At 41.1% G+C, this 22,221-nt stretch overlaps 1 protein-coding gene across 2 annotated transcripts; it reads right to left on the bottom strand.

Moving 5' to 3' along the window:
• Positions 1-4,119: 4,119 nt before the first annotated feature.
• LOC148655334 (NAD-dependent protein deacetylase sirtuin-3) lies at positions 4,120-18,810 on the bottom strand. 2 transcript variants are annotated; one of them, XM_088645864.1, is made up of 8 exons: positions 10,216-11,458; positions 9,223-9,490; positions 7,979-8,170; positions 7,294-7,526; positions 6,500-6,600; positions 5,666-5,827; positions 5,216-5,428; positions 4,120-4,629 (listed from the first exon to the last, which is right to left on the bottom strand). In XM_088645864.1, exons 2-8 carry the CDS (start codon positions 9,480-9,482, stop codon positions 4,402-4,404), a joined length of 1,389 nt encoding a protein of 462 aa, XP_088501990.1. In that variant the 5' UTR covers positions 9,483-9,490; positions 10,216-11,458; the 3' UTR covers positions 4,120-4,401. The 2 variants fall into 2 exon arrangements, with proteins under 2 accessions (XP_088501990.1, XP_088501989.1); XM_088645863.1 differs by lacking the exon at positions 10,216-11,458 and adding an exon at positions 18,648-18,810 and having other exon boundaries at positions 4,125-4,629.
• Between the last annotated feature and the right edge of the window lie 3,411 nt (positions 18,811-22,221).

Below are 22,221 nucleotides of genomic sequence, written 5' to 3'. Positions count from 1 at the left end.
CAGCTTTGATGTCTGCATTGTGGATCAAGACGCAAGGCAAAATAGACAACCAGCTCTGAATCAGCTGATTGCAAATGTCAAGCTTAAGCATGAACAGGCAGTTTCATCAAGCTCAGCCTGTTGAAAACTTCACAGAGGGATGCTACGGTCAGATTGCAGTGCATAAACCCCTTATTACTCCTAAACAAATGCACTTTTGCAATTAAAGGGCTGTGGGGGAAAAATGTCAAATTGTTATACGAGTCATCCTTCACCCTGTTCTCGGCAAGCAGACGAGTGTGGCGCACATGGAAAGAATCTTGAGTGCTTGTTTCCCCTGGTGAAGGGTTCTCGTGGCTCTGTTTATGGTGTGCAGTGCATTTTCCTGGCATAGTTTAGGTCCACTCAACCTCTTAAAGGGGCAGGTAAATGGCAATAAATGCAAAGCCATTCTGAGAGATCATGTTCATCCGATGGTGAAGCACTTCTATCCTAATGGGAGTGGAATCTTCCTTGGAATCTGATGATAATGGGGATGGTGCCCCCATTCACAGGACACCAGTGGTTCATGGAACAGTTGGAGCACCCCATTATCATCAGACCCCTAAGAAGCAGGAGGGGGGGGGACACTGGAGCTGCACACTCCTTACCCTTAATACTGAGGATAAGAGAAGTCGGGAAGCTGCTGCTTACTTTGCAGGCCACGCTTTGCCTGGGGGGACCGTCTGGGACAAACACTACTGTGACATGGTAACCCTCAGCTCTGCACACTCAGGGACTCTTCACACCGATCTCTTCGCTGCCATTGCAACGGTTCGGGTATCCAGTAGTCTCTGGAGGACAGGACTTGTGTCATCGGCCGACCATAAGCAAACCGACACTTTCCATGAGAAGAGCTGCATCCCTGCTCAATCTCTGCCTGACTTGTAGGATGGAAGTTACACATATAGATTGCTTCTTGCTTGGTCTTCTAGATAACACCAAAGCAGATAGTCCCATTGGTTTTTAGCAATCATTTCTACCTAAATGGCTACTCTAATTGACACTACAACCCCTGCTGAACTTCAGTGCTCTGTCCCTGAGCTTGTCCTTCATGTTGCCAGAAAATATCTGGATGTGCCACCTCAGCATGATGGAGACAAACCTCTGATGTCAAACCACTCTTTCTGTCCAGCACAGGAAAAATTTACCCCAGGGAAGGCTTTAAGAAATCCCTTTGTCGGTTTGGAGCACAGACTTCCCTGTTTGGCCATGGTAAAGACCATCCAATCCAGTCTGTTTCACATTTCACAAAAAGAAAAAGGGTTTGTCATGGGGTGCCAGAAAAACACCACTGTCCTCTTGCATGAAGTTTACATGGACTAGTGCAACAAAAAATGTGAATTGTCCTGGAACTCTAAAAGAGTTCTAGTTTGAAACATGTTTATGGTATACATTAAAACATAAGAAAGATTACAGGAGAAGAAGCCACTTGGACCTTGGATCTTGAATGTTTGGTTCTGAATATGACTGCTGGGTTGAGTTTTTTATCTAAGGATTCTCTGACCAAAAAATTAAAACTGTTCTATTTTTTCTTAGCCTGTCAGTGTAGGAAATTCCTTTAAGCCCAGGAATATATCTGGCTGCTCTTATCTGGAGTGATTTTTTGTAACGTGGTAACCAAACTTGTACAGAAACGTTTCTGTACATTTGGTGCAGCACATTACCTTGACCAACCTATTTCTAATAATGATGTATGGTCATGCCTGATGTGGTCCCAAGAATCACTTGTGCTAAGCACTTGTTTTAACTCTTACTTCAGGCTAGAGATACCTTAACCATCTCTGAGGTTTTGAAGGAGTTTAGAAATTAATTCTTAAATTAACTCTCATTCTGTATGGGAATTTACAAATACTTTGCCAGGGGCTGTTGTACATCTTTGCTTCTAAACAAAAACAGAGCAGTGAGTGGATTTCACAGAAATTACAAGCCTGCTGTTGGAAGCAACACCAATAGCAACACACTGAGAAAGAGTTAAAAACTTGATGTGGCTGATTTGAAAAGCAAATTTAAAAACTCATTTTAGAGGAGAATTCAAAACAAGGCTGCTCTGCTATTGCCATGATTAACAAAATGGTAGGATACTTGCACTAAGACTGAAATAAAACCCATAGCTTCTGTTGATGCAATGAAGACAATAATATTGTACTACAGTTTTGAAGCTGGTACAAGTGTGAGATGGATCAATCCAAACCCATATGTTCAAAGTCTTTACAAACCCAAAAGCCAGTGCCCTCCTTCATCTGTTTGCAGATTTAAACGCTAAATTGCCAATTTCAAATGAAAAAACAATTACCTGTGTCTGTGTACTCTAGAGAATAAATCGAGACTTACTGATAACTTTGCATTCCGTTGAAAACAAATCCAAAGTATCAGCCTCCCACAATAGTCCTGGAGGAAGGGCCTAGGGCTCTGTATAACTTTTGGGACACAGCAATTGTGTGAGGGCACCAATTTTACTAAAGAAATTATACTAAAGAACTGTTTGCATTACCTCCTCATCCTGATTTAACACACACACACTAACAGCCAGATGTCAACATGCCATAATGTGATTGGTCTTCTTATGTTCTATTAACTGATCTGAAAACCTGTCTCCCATTTTGGAACACAGCTATACATGACTGGCCGTGTCCCAGTTGTCCACTCTTGTGGTCTCTTGGCCTTCACATGCGTGTTCCCTCCAGGGTCTGCGAGGGCTGGGTGTCCCATTTTTCATGTGTCTCACAGGGCTGCTCACCAGCGCCCCCTAAAGAGCTCTTTAGATGCCATTCTTGTGAGTCCACATCTGAGCAGACTTCACCGATGGGAATTACCCCCCCAATTCCTCAAGGAATGGTGACCTATCCAAGGAGAAGAAAACATTCAAGTGTAGTAAAATGTAACTTTTTTCCCCAGTTTTAAGACCCAAACTATTTTATTTAAAAACAACTGGGCTACTTTCAATTCACATGTATTCTAGGTTAGAAGTGTTGACACAAAGCTATTATTATTTCATTAACCAACCTCCCCATCTTGACTGAGGAATATTTGTTAACCGACAGTGTATTTTGTATGTGGAAAGAAAGTATTTAATGGTGCAAAGCTGTGAATACACAGAGGGAGAGGCCAAGTTTTCCTTATTGAGCCTTAACCAGCGTGTGATGTCAGGCGAGGGCGTCCCAGTACCTTTTATATGCATCGCAGAAGTGCCATCCTGCAGGAAGGGCTCAGGATTCGGTGCAACTCTGAGCCATGGCAATTGTGTGAAGGCACCAAGGCTTTTACTAAAGACCACTTTCATCCAAGACGCACCCTGCCCCAGGACACTGACAGGAAGAAGGGTACTGTTTAAATTGTTACTCCCATTTTTCTATTTTTTTTTCCCCCTCCAGGACACGGCTTCAATATTTTGAATGCATACAGTCATAGGAAGGGGTTCTGCAAATGAAAATTACTGGGTCCCATGCATGCTCCATCTTCTGTCAAGCCTTCGTCACTCTAGGTATTAAACCTTCCTGATCTTTAAGATAGCCAATTTTCTCTGAAAGTACACATCAGTGCCTCTCTGCCGGTCGGCTGTCAGCACTGGGATAGTCCATCCTTTGTTCTGAAATAGAAACATCTCTTACAGTTCTGTAAGAAGCCACCCTTTGTGCCTGGAGGCCCTGTGAAAACACACACAGCAGGAACTGCACACTTGGGAGGTCACGCTTTCCATGCAAATGTGCTGCTGCCCATTCAGAGCTGCGCCTGTTCTGGATCCCTTATTACAGTTTCATGCACTTTGCTTCCAGGCGGGTTTTTTTAATCCGCAAATCGGGTTGAGCAAGTATTCCAATTTTCATTTAAACATGCAAATAATAATAATAATATTAGTTCCGTCATTATAACTGAAAAACAGTTGTCCCCATGCCATCAATTAATTCAATAGAATGGCAGGTGACACTTCGAAGAAGCTTTAAATTGTCCAATTATGAACACATTTTAGATGCTAAGAACAGTTCGTTTTATAAATGGCATTAGTAAATCAGATTTTTTTCTCCCCATCCGATGGCAGGAAAAACGAACACAACTGCATAAAGTCAGGAGATTTAAAGCACAATCACACTTCATAATGGCCTTTAAAAGAAAACACATAAATTGTTTAAGAACAGGGTCTTTAATAATGTTACTTTTTTAAAAAAGCAGATGATAATGACATTGCACCAAAAAAAACAAAACAAGAAAAATGTTAATCTTGACAAAGGAAAAAGTCATAATTAACAATAAAGGACAGTGTGAGTGTAGCTCACTGTTCAGAAGAATAGAAAAATAGAGACTCTGATAAAATTTCAACACTCTCTAGGCCAGACAGTGAATGTCAGCTGACCTACTTGGGTATAAAAATGTGAAACTTGCAGCTTAATTACTGAGGCCTGAGCTGCTAGTGCTTCCAGTGTCCGAGTCAGAGGAAGAACTGTCTTCCGGAGCCCTTTTCTTCCGTCTCTGCACAGCAGCCGGCCTGGATGTGCTCTTCGTTCGCTCCTTTCCAGGGTTGGCACTCTTCGGCTTCACCTGTGCCGAGGGCACAGCTTGAGGGAGCACCTTGGGGGACACTCTGCTACTCACAGACAGGTGGTCATTAGTCACCTACGTATGTAAAAATAAAACCGGTTTTAAAGTTCCTTGTAAAAATGTGTATGTAAAAAAACAAAAATAAGTATCACTATAATATCCTACATACAGTATGCAGATCTTTTCCCATTATTCCAATTTAACTCTTCCTGTATGCTCATGTTTATATAGATATATCCTGGAGGTAAAATGGGATGCCGAGATCCTCTTCGATCTATTTTTGTCTTTCAAGGGGTGATGCTGTTTTACACTCTGGTTGTTCTGTTAACTCGATACATTTCGAATGATTTGTGAACACGCGAAACGGCAGCTCTCCGTGAAATTTGCTCTGAAAACATCGAATTCCAACAGCAGAGCGCCCCTCCTCCTTGGACTCGATTTCGATTTTTGTATTAATGGTGCAGCTCGCCTTTTCAACTAGGTCAATGACCTCTTCTTAAAAAAAGAAGGTTTAGGACATAAAACTAGAAAAATATTACAAGAAGCAGATGACTGATATTTATAATCAAGTCAACCAAAGCTTGATACTGAAAGCGCATTTCTGTTTGCTTGAAGTGGTTACTTGTGCTCAAGAGCATGCGAGGGAAATGGTTGAGCTTACCACACATTCGTGACGTCTGATTAGGTCTTCAATCTCTTCATGCCATCCTAGATGCCGAGCAAACATTTTTACACCGTCCACCAGGTCTCCCAGCTCCATGAAGTCGGTTCTCTTTAATGGGATCTTCTGAAACGGACCTATTGGATCTCGATTCAGCAGGAGACGAGGTACAGTGGCCTTCACAGTATTGACAATGCTGGCAAAAGGTTCAATCTGCAGGAGGAAAATCGCTTTAAGTATTAAGTACAAGTTTCATTGGAGGATTCTTTAAAATTTTTAAACACATTTTATCATGTCCTGGTTACCTTACACAGCATAATCAGACCAGAACATTAATAACTTTATACATACTTGTACTGCTGTATAATCAGCGTATTGCCATGATAACTATAAACCCTTTTTGGCTATTTTGACACTTAAATTTTGTACCTCTTCAATAAAACATCTCACCTGTAGGGATGTTCCCATTATGATAAGTAAATCAGCTTTGGGAAAATCTTTGGTGTGCAAGAAGAATTTTTTGGGCAGATCTTCTCCAAAAAACACAACATCCGGTTTTACCGTTCCTTGACAATTTTTGCATCTTGGGACCTTGTTGCTCAATATCATTTTCTGAAGCACAAAACAAAAGAACTGGCTGAACAAAACAGGTGATAGTGTGTGTGAGGGGGTAGTTACAGAAGTTCATTGCATCATGTAAAAAAGGTCAAGGAAAATGAACTGAAACTTCAGAGAGCTAATTTCAACGCCATAATCCTAGCACAAGTCTAGTCTTTCTAAATCCCAGAAAAACATCTAGTTAGGAGAATGTAATCAATCATGTTTTTGGTCTACATTCGCCATAGTGCTTAGAAATCAGCTGTGTAAGATATTCAATTTACCATATTTAAGATAAGACCACTTTATTGGCCATATACAATTTCTTGCATTAGGAATTTGTCTTTTTGCATACCCCAGCTTGCTCTCCATGAGAAAAACAGACGGGGAGAGAGAAGCTGGGGGTCAGAGCGCAGGGTCAGCCATTTATACAGGGCCCCTGGAGCAGCTGTGGTTAAGGGCCTTGCACAGGGGCCCAGTGGAGTAGGATTACTCTACCGGCCGCGGGATACGAACCGTCAACCTTCCAGTCACAGGAGCAGATCCTGAGCCACAGAGCAGCGCTCCGCAGAATATTTAACACAGAATGTTTGCAGCTAGCCTCACAATGTGAGACTCAAATGAAACACTGGTATTTTCTAACTGTGTATTAGAAGGCTTGAACGGTTCCTTTCTCTTCCTTTTCACCTTTGCTTCGGTCACTGGGAATTTTGTGTAGCACAAATGACAGGACGCAGAGGAGAATGTCCCATGAGCCTCCACAAGCTTCTCTTCTGGGATCCCAGAAACTGTGCCGAACAACAAAGACAAACGAGTGCTGGTGATCATTTAAATGCAATTCTTTGGTTTCCTTTGGTGCGGGATGTTGGCTTTGCTAACTTCACCAGGCTAAACCAGCTTCTAATGGATGGGTAGATCGGGATGAGAAAACGAATAATTTCAGAAAAGTATAAAGAGAACTCAATTCAAATCATTCAGATTTAGAATTAAGTGCCTTACATGCAGTACTACCATTAAAAACCAAAAACTGCACATGGTCTCAGTACTGACTGTTGCTATATCAGGATGTACAGTAACAAAGAAGCACAAATGACAAGCCCAGCCCTTTACTACAGTATCAAGTACCCATTTTATTATTGTTACTTTTTCATACCATCTGATCATCACCTGGCACCTCCTCAGGAACCACCAGTATACACAGATCTCATAAATCACAAAATGTTGTGCATTGTAGTTTCAGAAAGAGAGACTTCCAGAGTTCTCTGTATCTCAGTACGATTCGGTTCAGTATAGCCATTTCTGTGACTTGTACTGTGCCGTTTCTGTTACTGAATTGCTACATTACTGTAAATAGATTTACTTTGTAAAACCACTCCTTCGTAAGCATTTGTACTGTGCTCATTTTTAACACTTTGTTACGAAATACCTCAAGTGAGGATGCCAGCAAATTTAAATGAAAAAAAAACATGCTTTTTTCTCACTTCTCTCCAAGCCGTCGATGTTCTGGGTGTACATTCTCAGCAGCAACCCTTTCTCATGCAGCATCCTCACAAAGTAGTGGACATAGTTGGGCCGGTAGCATCCAGGGTAGAGTTCTTTGGCCAGAGAGAAGAAAGGCTGAGGATCACAGGTGAAGTAGTCAATGTCAAAAATGGCTTCTGGATAAGGGATGTTGTACTTCTGTAAATTCGCATACAGCCCGGATTCTGGGGTCCTAGCAGGGATGAACACAATACGGGAAAATGAAGAAGTAGTACAATACTACACCGTGCAGATCTTTAGCTTTGTGTTTAATTGTTTCACATTTTTTGCTAGGCTTTATGCTTTAGCAATGACAGTCCCTTTATCATCCGTCTTTGGGAACGAAAACATTTCCCCAGTAATACAGAGGGAGGAAACACCGGTCTCAGGCTTTCAGTTTAAAATACCAATTTTTTCCCCTTCACACTCACAAGCAGTTCACGTCAAACAGACGGCAGTGGGTAAAGTCCTCACCTCACCACGGGTAGAATAAAGCTCTCTACGCGCATTGCTAAAGAGAATAATTTTGCCCAGTCCACATGGAATAGATCATTTAGATCAGTTTATCCATGAAACTTTTCCTTTTGGAATAGATCAATTGACCGAGGACCGGATGTCATTCTGCAGTCACGGACAAGCACAGACCTGAAGTCAGGTATGCCGCTTGCAGTGCTGATCCCAGCGCCGGCCACCACAATGATATTCCTGCAAGGTCTCTGCTGTATCAGTCTAGCGACGTCCTCCAGGTTTCTCAGCTGGCTGGGAGCTCCGCGGGGGTTTGCAGCTGCAGAGTGTTTAGGTGCCGAAACTCCGCTACCTCTCGGGGGTCTTGCACTCCTGACGGAGCAGGACCAGACACTGAGATCGTCACATCACTGTGCTGTGGGGAGAGAGCAGTCTCCCCGATTCACTGTCTCGGCTGTTAACCCCCACATGGGGGAGCAGGGGTTCAGGACAGTCCAGAGAAACGCAATGTTAAACATCTACAGAGGAGGATCAGCTGCTCCTGTAACTTCTTGGCAACTTAAAGGAAGGGCCAACACGACTGTACTTTAATGTGAATTAACAAACACAAACCAGAGGACACAAGTGCAAATTATGTGCCAAAATATTTTGAAAGCCAAGCACAAATTTTAAAAAACTGAGAAGAAGTGGAATGTCTTTACACAATTGGTTGTGGGAGTATGGAACATCTTACCAACTTGTTCTTCACTTCTTTCAAGGAAAGACTTCATAGGATCTTTGGATCAAATTAGTTACCCAATAAACTAGAAGAAACCAAATGCTCTCCTCTGCTTTTTGTGTATTACAATCCCACTGTAGTAGTAACAAGGTCAGCTTCTTATGCAAACAACATGTTTACTTACTGTATATGTTGAAATCTGAGTGTAACACGGAAACTGAGCCATTGTTTTAACAGGTAAAAGAACTGTCTAACATGAACCATGCCATTTCTCCATTAGGAAAATTCAACAGAAACCATGCATTCATTTTCTCAGATTATCCAAGATTTTTCATGTTGAAATTAGCCAAAGTGCATTTATTTATGAAACTCAGGCGAGATCCCTGTTCTACATGCGAGGCTCACAGCGCTATCGGTGAGTGAACCTCTGGGACTGGGCTGTGCTCAAAGACAAGAACTAGAAGGCTAACATCTAACCACACTTCCTCATTCGCCCCTGTGGGGATGGGGTTTGTAGTTACCAGACAATGTGAAAAACACATAATTTACTGATTCCAAATCAGGAGTGTATAACTAAATACATGTATTTTCTAATGTGCTAAAAAGTATAATGCATATGAATGAATCCAAGCTACAAGTCCATCCATGCATAAGACACCAGGCTTAAACTTGCCAGTGAATTTACTCAAATTATTTCCATTGTTACCTGTTCTGCTTCTCAGTAAAAGTCAGCTGGCCCAGGTTTCTGACCAAGGCTGTTTCTAAGGACTTGGCTGGCTCCATCTTGTGATTCTGCCGATCATCCTCACGGGCTCTCCTCTTGTCATCTGAAGTCTTCGAAGCTGCTGCCACGATCCCAGATCTGTGTTCTTTCGCTCTTGTGTTTGCAGGACACTTCCTTGTGGGCTTGCTGGAGCACAGCTGTGAAACTGGGCTTCTTTCTGAGCTCCACGTGCTGCTGCTCATCTTCGAGCCTAGTAACAGAACAGCTTGTCAAAATCTGTTTCCCCCGACTGTAAAGACATCAAGACTGTTGATCTAAGGTATGTACATTATTTTTCAAAATGAAGACCAATAAGTTGTACTTTAGTGTTGAGAGCCTGTGATAGAAGCTTATTTGTTCCAACCAAATGCAAAAGCACTCTTACGTTTTAGGGGTATCTTATTTTTAATTATAAAAAAGTTTAAAATAGAAAGAAAAGGTCACTTTGAACACGTATACACCAATGTGTCAATCTTAATGTGGCCAGTCAGATGCTGAGTAGCTGCATATTCTTCCTGTATGTTAATTTGAGGCGATCGGGTAAATGTAGCAGTGATCAAATGATAGTTTTCAGTTTTGCCAAAGGCTAAGAAATCCAAGAAGAAAACATTGTATCGAGGCTGATAAGGCTTTTAATTTTTTTCAAAGATTTCTTAACGTTGGCACAACCCCACGAAGTCGGGTTGTTATTGATGAGACCAGGCCTCCCCTGTCTTTCCTGCAAATAGCAGCCCGTGACCCGCTAGGAACACGCAGGCTCGTCTGCGAAGGAGGCCCAGCTCCTGATTCAATGCCCACACTCCTGTCCGAGTGCCATGGAGCCTGAAGGGTGGCAGACAACGAGTTGTAGCAGGAAAGGGGAATCGCAAGACAAATGACAATTCAATATTGTGGAGGAGTACAGTAATTATCTTTTGAAATTCTGATAAAGCTTACCTGGACACTTAATGCCCAAGTGTGCAGTTGATCGTGGGAGGTTCTGTTCGATAAAAAAAAAAACTACATCTTAAATATAAGATGGTAGAAAGAACTGCAAAAAATTAAGATCAGAAGGCATTTTATCTATTAAAGATCTGTAAATTAATTTAAAACAGCATTACAATTGACTAATGTGAAGACAATGCTGATTAATCAAAGCAAACCATGAAGCACCAGTAATGAACCTTGTGGCTGAATGGTATAAGATATACAGTACAGTAGTTTTAATTCAACATTTATAGAATTCTCCATAAAAAACACCACCAATATGGAGAGTTTAATGTTTAGAAAGTCAAAGCCCTCTCCAAACTGAACTCTAGATGCTCATAAACACTGGCTTGCTCCTGCTGCCCTTTCCTTAAATTAGAAAGTTTGTGATTGTTCCTTTGGGTGAAAATTATTTTTGTTGAACAGCATTCATTTAATTTGTCCAGTTTAGCAGAAGACGCAATTCCCAGACACCTGCTAAATTTGAGATAAAGTGAAACTAAGCTGCAAGTTGGTGATTTTTACTGATGATACAGTGTGTCTGTGAAGATAAGATGGTACAGTCAGCAGTGAAAGTCTCCTCAAGCCTGACCCAATACTGTAAATACAGATAAAAGAGTAGAACCCAGGATGGAAACTTGGGGTACACCCATAATTACTGGAGGTTAGGCAACACAATGTGAGATTTTACACACTGTATATAGGTTTGTAAGCAACACTGAAATCCTAAAAGGGAGTTCATATTGAGACCAATGTTATGCAGCCTTTTTTTTTTTAATAACAGAGAGTGATCCACAGTGCAGAAAGCCAAGACTGTAGAGATAGCTGCCCAAGTGTAAGTTTTGTCAAAAGCCATCAAAACATCACCAAGAACTTGAAGGCTGCTATAACATATCTAAGCCCAGAATGTAAACCAGCTAGCATGCTGAAAGCATATGAGAATATATAACAGCCCTCTAGAAATTAGAGTTATTTTTTTCTATGGGCTTAGAAATCCCAGGCAAAACGACTACAGCTCAATAGCGGTTAGGGTGTGACTTATCGCCCCCTTTGAAACAGGCACAAGGAGGATGGACTTCATTCTGCTGGGATTTCAGCCCTTTCAAAAGGGGGATTGAATAAGCTTCTAAAGAACATCTATTTGGTTATAAAAAGCACCTGGAAAATGCAAATCATGGTTGCGGTGCTCTGAACCAGCACTTGTTTGTAGGAGGAGCTGAGCTGGAACATGACTTGTAACACAAGCAGCGATACAAAAGTCTTCTTTTTGAGAGGCCCATACTATTGTGGATGGAGGGGGGGATGGGGGGTGGGGGGTGGCATTCATGTATAAATCTTAATTTCGTAAAATACTGTAGAATGTGGAAGTAGACAAACCAAAGATTTGATGGAGTCACATCCATGCTGAAGTGGTGCGTTTTTATTCACTCCTTAATATTTTCAAGACTTACTGAAAAAATGGAGTTGTGAATAAACATTTGAAATACCTTGGTTGCAGTCAAATGGTAATTAATGGCTAAATGCAAATGTGAGAGTCACCTGGGTGATTGACACTACAGCGGATCTGTATTTACCATATGCTCAGTGCTCTTTCCTTCTTTCCGCAGGGCGAGTTTTGTTTTTTCAGCCTTGCGGCTTCCAACCCTTTGGGGTTCACACAGTGTTTCAGGCCTTGAACTTTTCCACTCCTTTCCCCTCAATAGCTACCCGACCCATATTTAAAAAGCAGTTACAATAAAATTATAGCTCTCCGCTTTGTTTCTCTCCCTTTGGCCCGTGAAAGGCCGAAATGTTTTAAAACTGTCACCTCCACACAAAAGGTAATGGCGGTAATATATTTAGTTTCCCCCTTTAGTGGCTTTCACTGCCGCTATGCTAATACAAACCCCACAGCTGTAGATACTTTATGGTCAGGGAGTGGGGAGAGGGAAAGCTCTGAATGAGAAGGGGGAGGAACAGGAGCCCAGATTGACTGTGTGTCAACAAATGCAGCTGGGAAAGAAAGGAACGGCCCCTCAAAGGCCTCAATAAGCTAAAGAAGAAGAAGGAGGGAAAGAAAAACTTGGAAAGATAAATGACGTGGAGGCGGAATTCAATAAAGGCAGACCAAGAGAAAGAGGGAGGGCAGCGCTTAACACCCAGGATCTTTTCTGCGGCCTCACGCGGCTTCCAGGAGAAGCAAGTGAAACTGGCAAGAGGAGAAAAGCAAGAAAAATAAAAGTATGGCAGCTGTGTCAGTGGTAGAGGGAGGTGCATCCCCTAAGACAAGGACGAAGAAAAAAAAAAACGAGCAACGGCTTCTGGAGAGAACCTTCCTCCTTGCCCCAGAAACTTTAGCAAACGGCGAGAAATACAAGTCATCAAGAATTTAAAAAAAAAAAACACTCTAAAAATCCCTTTTGAGTCCTCCAAGGCCCGCTGTGAGGAACGCTTTGATGGCTGCAGTACTTCGGCGTGCTTCACTCAGCGCTTCTTTGACTGTGCCTTGTTGATGTAAAAAAAAAATATGCAAATGAAATAAAATATCCTAAAAAGACTTAAAGCTGCAATGCACTTTGGTCTGTCCTTTTCAATCCTTGCTTCTAGAATCCTAATTGTGGTTAAATACCTTTCACCTTCGTCAAAGCAGGACACCACTGAGCTAACGTACTGTACAAAATCACACAGTTCATCAAAATGCTTTTCTTTTACCCACGTCTACTTCAGTGTCATGAGTTAGAAATACGGGAGTTACAGGATAATCCCAACCCCGCTGGACGTTTCACAATGCAGGCTGTGGTGTGAGCACCAAATGTCAAGTATTGTCTTCAGCTTTTAAAAGTGGAACGTTTCCACTGAGATACGAGATTCCTTCACACTTTGCAATAAGAGTTGGTTAATGTCAGCAGTTGTTCGTTTTTCACTTCTGTCCAACGACAACCAGCTCCTTCCCGCCGTCGTGCCGTCACCCAGCATGCAAGATTTTACGCAACTTGTCATATAAAAAGATGAGGTTAAGAATAAGGCTGTCGGTTCCAGGCAACTGTGAGCACTCTGAGCTCCATGGACGGACGTGCTCCCGGGGGATGGGTCACATCTGTCCTGAACACTCGAGACGTTGTGCTCGAAGGGTTAAATCAGCTTGGCTGCTCCCAGCTCTACCCCCTTGGACTTTCACTGAGCCGAACAATGAAAGCGAAAATCAGTCCCTTCCAATTAGAAGAGAATAAACGTCTCATCCTGCCGGCGCTGAACCCTGAATAACAAAACACCTACAAGAGAGCAATAAACTACGCAACAGAACGCAGATTCTGTAAAAGGAAATCGCCCTCGTCTCAAGAGTGAAGTAAAGACCACCACTGGTAAAAGTCAGGCATAACTACTTATCTCTTTAAATTTATTTCTATTCATATATAAATGTGAATATTTAGTGTTATTTCAATGGTCATAACCTACTGTAAGTATGCCGTTTGGCACATTGGTCTTAACCTTTCTAATATTCGTTAGCACTTGTTATGGAGGTCATGTGGCATTTTGACTCCAAGGCACAGCTGTCCTCCAGTTCCTCGCGTCCAAAGTAAAAATCTTGCTGGGGCAGCAGTGTTGCTCTACCGCTCTAGTCAGCCACAGATATGGTCACTGGACTTAATTCTGCAGCAGAGTTAAATGAACACTCCTAACTGCATGCAGTTGGCTCAAGCAGGTGTGCATATAGAGCCATACCTGGTCAAATAAAACCGTGCATTTTAGCAGTATCCTTAAAACAATGCTTAACAATCAGCGTCCCACTTTTCTTAAGCTTTTAGGGCCAATAAAGGTAAAAGATTAGAGGGGAAACAATGTATGCTAATGTCCACCCACACCATTTTTAAAAGGTCAGACTTACAGCTGAAAGTTGTATAGAAGCTGTCCCCTCTAAAGAAAGACTTAACTAGCCAGGAACAGGCTTAACTCAGGAGAGGAAAAACTAACACTGTCACTAGGATATGGAGAAACCATGGTGAGGAACTAACAACCACAACAGCACAGAGGAATGAGCAGCCAGCAGCTGCTCAGTGGGCTTTTATCATGCAATGCAGTATGTGCAGCTCGAGATGCACTGAACGATTGTTGAAATGATGTAGACAAATTGACTCAAATTAGTTTAGCATGGGCCACGCAAAGTTTAAATCTCCAGTGCCCTGATGCATAGCAACAGCTAAGAGCACATGACCTTTCAGAGACAGTAAGCTTGGAGACCACAAAAGAATGAAGCCCATTCAAACCAAAATATTGCCATAGACCAAATCCAATGCTGTGATCACAAAAAGCCACACAAAGTTATTGTAAAGTTATAGATGTTGCATGTCAAAGAGCCCGACACAGCCATTATGAGGTGGGGTTTATGATGATAAGAGAGAAAAACGTCTTGTATGTAATTATGCTGTTTGATGCTTCTCTAATCCCTTGATTGTTACTTAATGACAAATAAATCCCTGAAGAATTGAGAAAAGATTAAAAGGATTTTGAGATCGACTCCCCCCCTCCTCCTTTTCCATTCAGTCAAACTGTTCTCGCCCTTTTTTTCTTCCCTAAATCCGACCAATACAATTCCTTGTGGCCTGTGACACCCAGAGACCACCAGGAGTGAGCTTCTCATTTTAGTTACAGTAATCTAATTATAGCTGGCCTTCAATGCACAGCCTGCTCCAGTGCTTAGGGTTTGGCAAAACCCTTAGCCTTGTTCCCTGAAGGTGGACTTTAATCCTTTTAAATTCAAGTGCTTCAAGAGGAAACAAAATCTTTCTGGTCATAACACTAAAAAAAAAAAAAAAAAAACCTCAGATGATGGGATGACTTCATTAGGAGAGGTCCAAATAAAAACTTATTTTCTGCAACTAATACTTGTTTTATCAAGTTAACAAGGATGTTGCTACAATCAGAGCTCTGAAAAGTTATACCTTAATCCACACCAGAAATTATTTCATTTCAAAGTAATCAGTGTGTTGTGAGCATCATCTACTTTAATAGGTTTGAAGGAGCTAATAAAAACACTCTACAAGCACAATGCCATACAAAAAAAACAGGCAGACAAAACCCTATTTAACCCTCTGGTCACTGCCAAGCATAATGTGTGTTTTCCCTGAAATTCTATTTTGAGGAACTGCTGGCAACTTGCCCTCAGAAGTCGCCTCTCCCAAATTTTTCAGACAGGCTAGGCAGGTTTCCATGGAAATGAAACCCCTGCTTCATGAGAGCAAAGTTGACTGTTATCCTTTTTTCTCTATCACAAGATATTAGTTAATGTAACAGTGCTGTACCGCCTGATATATTAAACTTGAAAATATAATCTGATCCTTTTACTTGTGAATTTCAGATTGTTTATTATTGAAGTTGATGCCAAATACAAAAAGATCAGTGCTTAATTGAGAATACAAAGGAATTCCTCAAGGCAATTTTATAGCTAGCTGACTCCTTTCAGTAGAGTAACAGTTAATTTATGTATTCCAGCGCAGGAGGCATGGTGGTGCAGTGGCTAGCATTCCTGCCTCGTTGTGCTGGGGCCCTTAGTTCAATTCCAGTTGTGGGGTTCTACCTCTGGGGAGTTTGTATGTTCTCCCCATGTTGGTGTGGGTTTCCTCTGAGTAACTATACAAATAAAGGTTTGTTCCATGCTTTAAGAGAAGAAAACAATGTTTTGGCTGTGGAGCCTTCATCACCTGAAGAAGGCTCCACGGCCGAAACATTGTTTTTCTTCCCTTCTCTTTTCAGCAAGGAACAAACCTCTACTTGGTTCTCTGCAGCCTACACATGCCGACACAAATGCATTCTATGCTTAAAGGAACCTTCTGAGGTGGCAAGCAATTCTTAGCAATCAGCGACTGCAAATTAATATTGAATTCAAAATGTACAAGCATTTCCTGCAAAGATACTGCAGTTTTGGGTTCTGTTAGCAAACATGATACAACAGATTGATTAATTTACCTGCATAAACAGTACATTAAACAGAACTGGTACATAACCAAACCGCATACCTTTGATGGAAGATATTTATTTTTGCATCCGATGCATTTAACATGCCCTTTATCTTGATTAAATAAGTATAAATATGTAAAATATTGTCTCAAAAGAAAGCTTCCTAAATGTAGACTTAAATAAAAGCTCAAGTGGATATAACAACTTAAGTAGCAGTAGCAATTAGAATTATCACACAAAGTTCTGTAATAAATTTATATACATGACAACATTTGGGGTTTCTGGCAACAGGTTTTTAACAAAACGCCAACAGCACTCTTTGCAAAGATAGTGAATGATATGACCTTGGCCATATATTGAACTAATACAACAGCAATGCAAAAAAGATATGCCTTTTGAAACAAGAATTAAACTGAACTTATTTTTTTCTTTAACCAGAGCAGCTGGTTAACAGATCATAGAGTGTATGCGATTTGTATCATTAAGTCACCAAGACAAAAAGGGTTATCTATATAGTACCAGGATCTCCTTTTAATGCTGAGAAAATACAGTGAACAGGGCTGCCACCTGCTGCATTTCTAGAGCATTACAGATAGGACCAAACTTAGCATTGTTTGTGCATACAGTACCTTCTTCCAGCGGAAGACGACATCAGCTTTAAGTGGGACCCTTTAAACATTCTTGAAGAAGGTGTTCATTACTACTCTAATCATCCACCTCATCTCTTTTTTAATTTTTTTTTTTTTACCAAAGCATCTAATAGCCAATTTAAATAGTATTAAAGACAGCTTTAATGTGATGGCAGCCAGTATGCTGCTGGAGAGCAGAGTGATGAAGCCAGTTCAGAGATGGGGATTAATAGGAGGCTGTGATTGGTAAAGGCCAATGGGAAATCTGGTCAGGACTCTGGGGTAACACCCCTACTCTTTTCAAGAAATTCCACCCCAGGCTTGTATGACTTGGCCTCCCTTGCGATGAGACGTAAAACCGAGGTCCTGATTCTCCATGGTTATTAAAAATCCCAGGGCGTTTCTCGAAAAGAGTAGGGGTGTTAACAGGGTGTCCTGGACAAATTATCCCCTTTACCAATCATGGCCTCCTAATAACCCCCATCTCTAAACTGGCTTCATCACTCTGCTCTCCTCCCCACTGAGAGCTGGTGTGTGGGGAGAGTACAGGTGCACTCTGGCTGCTATCTCATCATCCAGGTGGGGCTGCACACTGGTGGAGGGGAATCCCCATTACCTGTAAAGAGCTTTCAATGGAGTGTCCAGAAAAACACTGGCAAAAGTGTCTAGAAATTTGTAAGGAATTATTCATTTCAATGGCGAAGCTATACAGTGCGCAAGTGAGTGTGATCGAATCCCAGCAGGAGCAGCATAGAGCTGCACCAATTACCTCCAGAAACAGGGAATTATGATGAACTTATGACTGACTGTCATTATTAAATTGCTCACAATTCTTCCCTCCGATTTGGATTGTGTTCCATGCAGTGCCTGAATGATAGTCATACAGCTGGTGATGGACACCAGTACATTTGGGCATCAGCCAATAAGAACAGCAATATCACCCAGGGATGAGCTGAAGCTGCTGCTACTTCTTTATATTTCATCTTGTGAGGATTAAAGGCACCAGAATGATTTGTTTGTTCCAAAGTAATCACTTCATGGCAGCAGAAAAGCTGTGCTTGACTGCAGGTTCACTACCAAAGCATACAATAAATCCCTCAATCAGTCAATTGTACAGTAGGTGAGGTTTTTAGCTCATGCTAATAGAGGTGCAAGTAGTAAACAAAAAGTTTTATTATGACCACATTGCGACTTACTTGCCGCAAAAGCTCAGACCTATTTACTAGCAGCAGTATTCAACAATAAGCTGCTACCCTGCAATATATACTGTACATCTCATCACCCTCCACCATATTGGGAAACTACGGCTTCCGGCAGAGCTACAGGAACCTCAACTCCACCACTATGACGTCAGCCACCGTGAGATAAGCGCCTTCATGTGGCCACCTGCCGGCGGAAAGTGGGACTGTCGCAGAAAATAAGGCTAATTTGTACGCTGTGCTTTTAGAAACACCAGTGTTTGCTATCCTACATCAACAGTACAAAATAAATAGTAAGACTTGAAATATAGCACTCCTAATATATCTTTAAAACTCAAACTTTATTTCTAGCAAATAATGCTTTAGATTTTTGGTTATCCAGATCAGTTATTTACACTTTGAAACCAAATGCGAGCACGATACAGGTTAATGGCATACATTTTCCGCACAGTGGGCAAAAATGAGAAAAACCGGGAGTAAGACTACAGCAGAAACGCCTTTTAAACTGAAAACCCTTTAAAGAATTTACAAAATGGATGCCTAGACATTGAATACAAACACTAGAATCTCGCCAATATCGTCTTTTGAACGCCTATCAGGTAAATTTGGGATATTCTTTAAATATTAAACATAAAATTACCTGTTACTGTTCTTGTAGACATCATTGGTGATGAAGTTCCTTTTTTTTTTTTTACAGAAAACAATTCTAAAGCGGCACCATTCATACAACATGAACTAAACTACTATTCGCTCCGCTAAGTCTCCTCTCTGCTGCACCTGTTTTATTTTATACGTCACCATAGCAGCGAAATTTAGCGTCCGGAAATAGGTCACAACATCCACCTTTTTTAAAGACCAGTTCTTTGGCGAATCTAATGCACAATTCATCGTGTTTGGATTTTAAACGTGATTTTAAGGCCCTTAAAGCTCAAAAGAGCAAAACAAGTTTTTCAGTGTTTTTTCCCCTCCACAAAGTAGTACCACTCTCTAGCGGAGCATTTTTAACTACTGTGTGCCGAAATGCCCCCAATATTCCTTATTTAACGCTTATTTAAAATAGAAAGAGTTACACAGTTCCGCAAAACTACAGAAAAATAAAGGATTCCAAGGTGGAATAACAGCAAGTCGTGCATCTGTGTCTTTATTTTACTCAGAAGGCAGAATATCTAATTCATTGGCCGTAAAACTTTAAATATATCACGTTTCTGTATTTAAATGCACATATTTGTAGTTGGTGTAATTTCATTATTTGTATTATAATGTTATTTGATAACAAAATTAGAACATGGATGATGCTGTAAAACAACACGTCACATATAATTAATAGAAAGAAATACACTTTCAACATTAAAATCTGGTTCCTTTGAATCTCGAGTGATTGCACAGTCCGTTGAGCTCAATGCAGACGTCAAGCAGCTGTTGCCTCAATCGGATATGCATCCCCCCAAAAACTGTTGAACTCTGATATTGACATAAAATGAACGCACCCCGTTACTTATGGACACTTGAAATCACTGTGTTGAATACAAAACAATGATTTTGTTATGATATTGTAGCGTTCTGTAACATTGGCATTAGACTGTCGAATAACCCTTTTTAAATAGAATAACTGTTGCATAGATATTAACACAGGAGTGCGAAAATAAATTATGAATACATTCAATTATAATAAAGCACAATGGGAAAGAGAAATGTGAGTAACAGTCAAACTGAGATTGAACTAAACAGAAGTGTAGTTTGTGTAGTTCAGTATAAGAGTATACAGTCTCGTGGGTAGCTGAGAGAAATGGAAATCTAAACAGTTGAGCTTTGAGTTATGAGGAAGGGTCTATGGCTTTTTCATCAACACTGGCACTTTACACCTGCTGTTAGAAATGTGTTCGTTACAAACTGCTGATGCAGGTGTTTCCTCCAACAACCGTTACATACTGTATGTGTGAATACATACCAACACAATGAGTAATGAGCTTCAAAAGAAATTTCTATGCATGTACAGTGCCTATAGAAAGTCTATACTCCCCTTGGAATTTTTCACATTTTATTGGAACCATGATGTATTTAACTGAGACGTTTTGGCACTCAACCACAATAAGTACTCTATAATGTCGAAGTGAAAATAAAACCAGACATTTTACTAAATTAATAAAAAATAAAAAACAGAAAATAATTGAATACATAAGTATTCACCCCCTTGCTTTGACACACCTACATTACCTCTGAAGTCACCAACTCTCTTCTCCAAGTCACAGAATTACTTGACTGGAGTCCACCTGTGTGCAGCTGAGGTGTTTCACATGATTTCAGAATAAACACACCTGTGTCTGGGAGCTTCCTCACTTAGTGCATTTCCAAGGAAACACTACACCATGAAGACCAAGGAACATTCCAAGCAGATCTGAGACAAGGTTCTTGAAAAATACCAGTCAGGGCAAGGATATAAGAACATTTCCAAGACTTTGAATATACCCCGAAGCACAGTGAAGTCCATCATTAAAAAGGTGAGAAAATATGGAAAAAACTGTGAATTTGCCCAGAACTGGCCGTCCTCCAAAACCGAGTGTCCAGCCAAGAAGAGCCGTAGTAAGGGAGGCCACCAGGAGGCCTACGGCAACTCTGAAGGAGTTACAGTCCTCCATGACAGAGATGGGAGAAACTGTGTGAGACAACAATAGCACGCACACTTCATGAATCTGGCTTGTATGGAAGAGTGGCAAGAAGAAAACCTTTGTTGAAAAAAACTCATATCACATCTCGGCTGGAGTTTGCCCAAAAGAATGTGAGAGACTCAACAATTTGGAGGAAGATTCTATGGTCTGATGAAACCAAAATTGAACTTCATGTCTGGCACAAACCTAACACAGCACACTTCACACTGAGAACACCATCCCTACAGTGAAGCACGGTGGTGGCAGCATCCTGCTTTGGGGATGCTTCTCTGCGGCAGGGACTGGAAACACATAAAGATAGATGGAAAAATGGATGGAGCTAAGTACAGAAAAATCCTGAAGGAAAACATGCTGCAATCTGCCAGAGCACTGGGACTCAGAAGATGATTAATCTTCCAACAGGTTCTCTGGATGGACCTCCAGACGAGTAGTTGAAGCCCAAACATCTTTGCTCCTCTCAGAATCAGATGAGAGAAAATTCCTAGATTAGATTAACTTTATTGTCCACTAAAAGTGGAAATTTGTCTTAGGTTTCCCCTGTTACAGATAATGCAGTTACATTAAAATATTATGCAACAAACATAAAAGAATAATAATACATCAGACATAAAAAGCATACATTCACAGATAAAATCAAACTAATCATAATGCAAATGTATGGAGTATAGGCTGAAAAACCTTTTATACAGATTTCAAACAGCTCTGACACATTGGCCAGGTGGAAGCATTACAAACTGAGAATTCCAGGAATAAGAGGCATTTTTAATTATTCTTTTTGCCACACTATCAAAAATGTCCCCCAGCTGTTTCTGTGGCTTGCCACTCATCTTCGCCGCAGTAGTAACTATTCTAGAAAGCTTGTTTCTACACCTCACACTCAGGTGCGCGGTACCATCCTGTTATATGAAAAGATAAAACACTGTCTACCAGGCTGTTATATGCCACCTCATAGATGTGCTGCCTAAAGCCAAGCGATTTTAATCTCTTAATTAAAAACAAACGTTGATTGGCCTTCTTAACTATATACTCACAGTTTCCATTAAAAGTAAGTAAGATAAGATAATATCACTTTATTAGCCATCTACAATTTCTTGCATTAAGAATTTGTCTCTTCGCAGACTCCAGCTTGCTCTCCATGAGACACACAGACAGGGAGAGAAGCTTGGGGTCAGAGCACAGGGTCAGCCATTCAAAATAATTTTAGTTTAATTTAGTTGCTGAACTACTGAATGAGCAAAATGCACTTAATGGCTTCATGCGGTGGCTCTGTGGCCCAGGATCTGTGCCTGTGCCTATGGCTAGAAGGTTGCCGGTTCGTATCCCATGGCCAGTAGAGGAATCCTACTCCGTTGGGCCCCTGAGCAAGGCCCTTAACCCCAGCTGCTCCAGGGGCGCTGTATAAATGGCTGACCCTGCACTCTGCACTATGTATTCAAAGTCCTTGAAGACATTGGCAAAGCAAACCCAGTGAACTTATTCCGAACTGCCAATGAAACATGAAACACAATGCAAACAAAAACTTTTAAAACTGGTAACATGGGGCATTTC

The sequence above is a fragment of the Lepisosteus platostomus genome, chromosome 9, assembly GCF_059453375.1.
Source record: "Lepisosteus platostomus isolate fLepPlt1 chromosome 9, fLepPlt1.hap1, whole genome shotgun sequence".
NCBI classification, from domain to species: Eukaryota; Metazoa; Chordata; class Actinopteri; order Semionotiformes; family Lepisosteidae; genus Lepisosteus; species Lepisosteus platostomus.
Note: the sequence above shows the minus strand (reverse complement) of the source record. Positions and strands in the feature narration are given on the sequence as shown.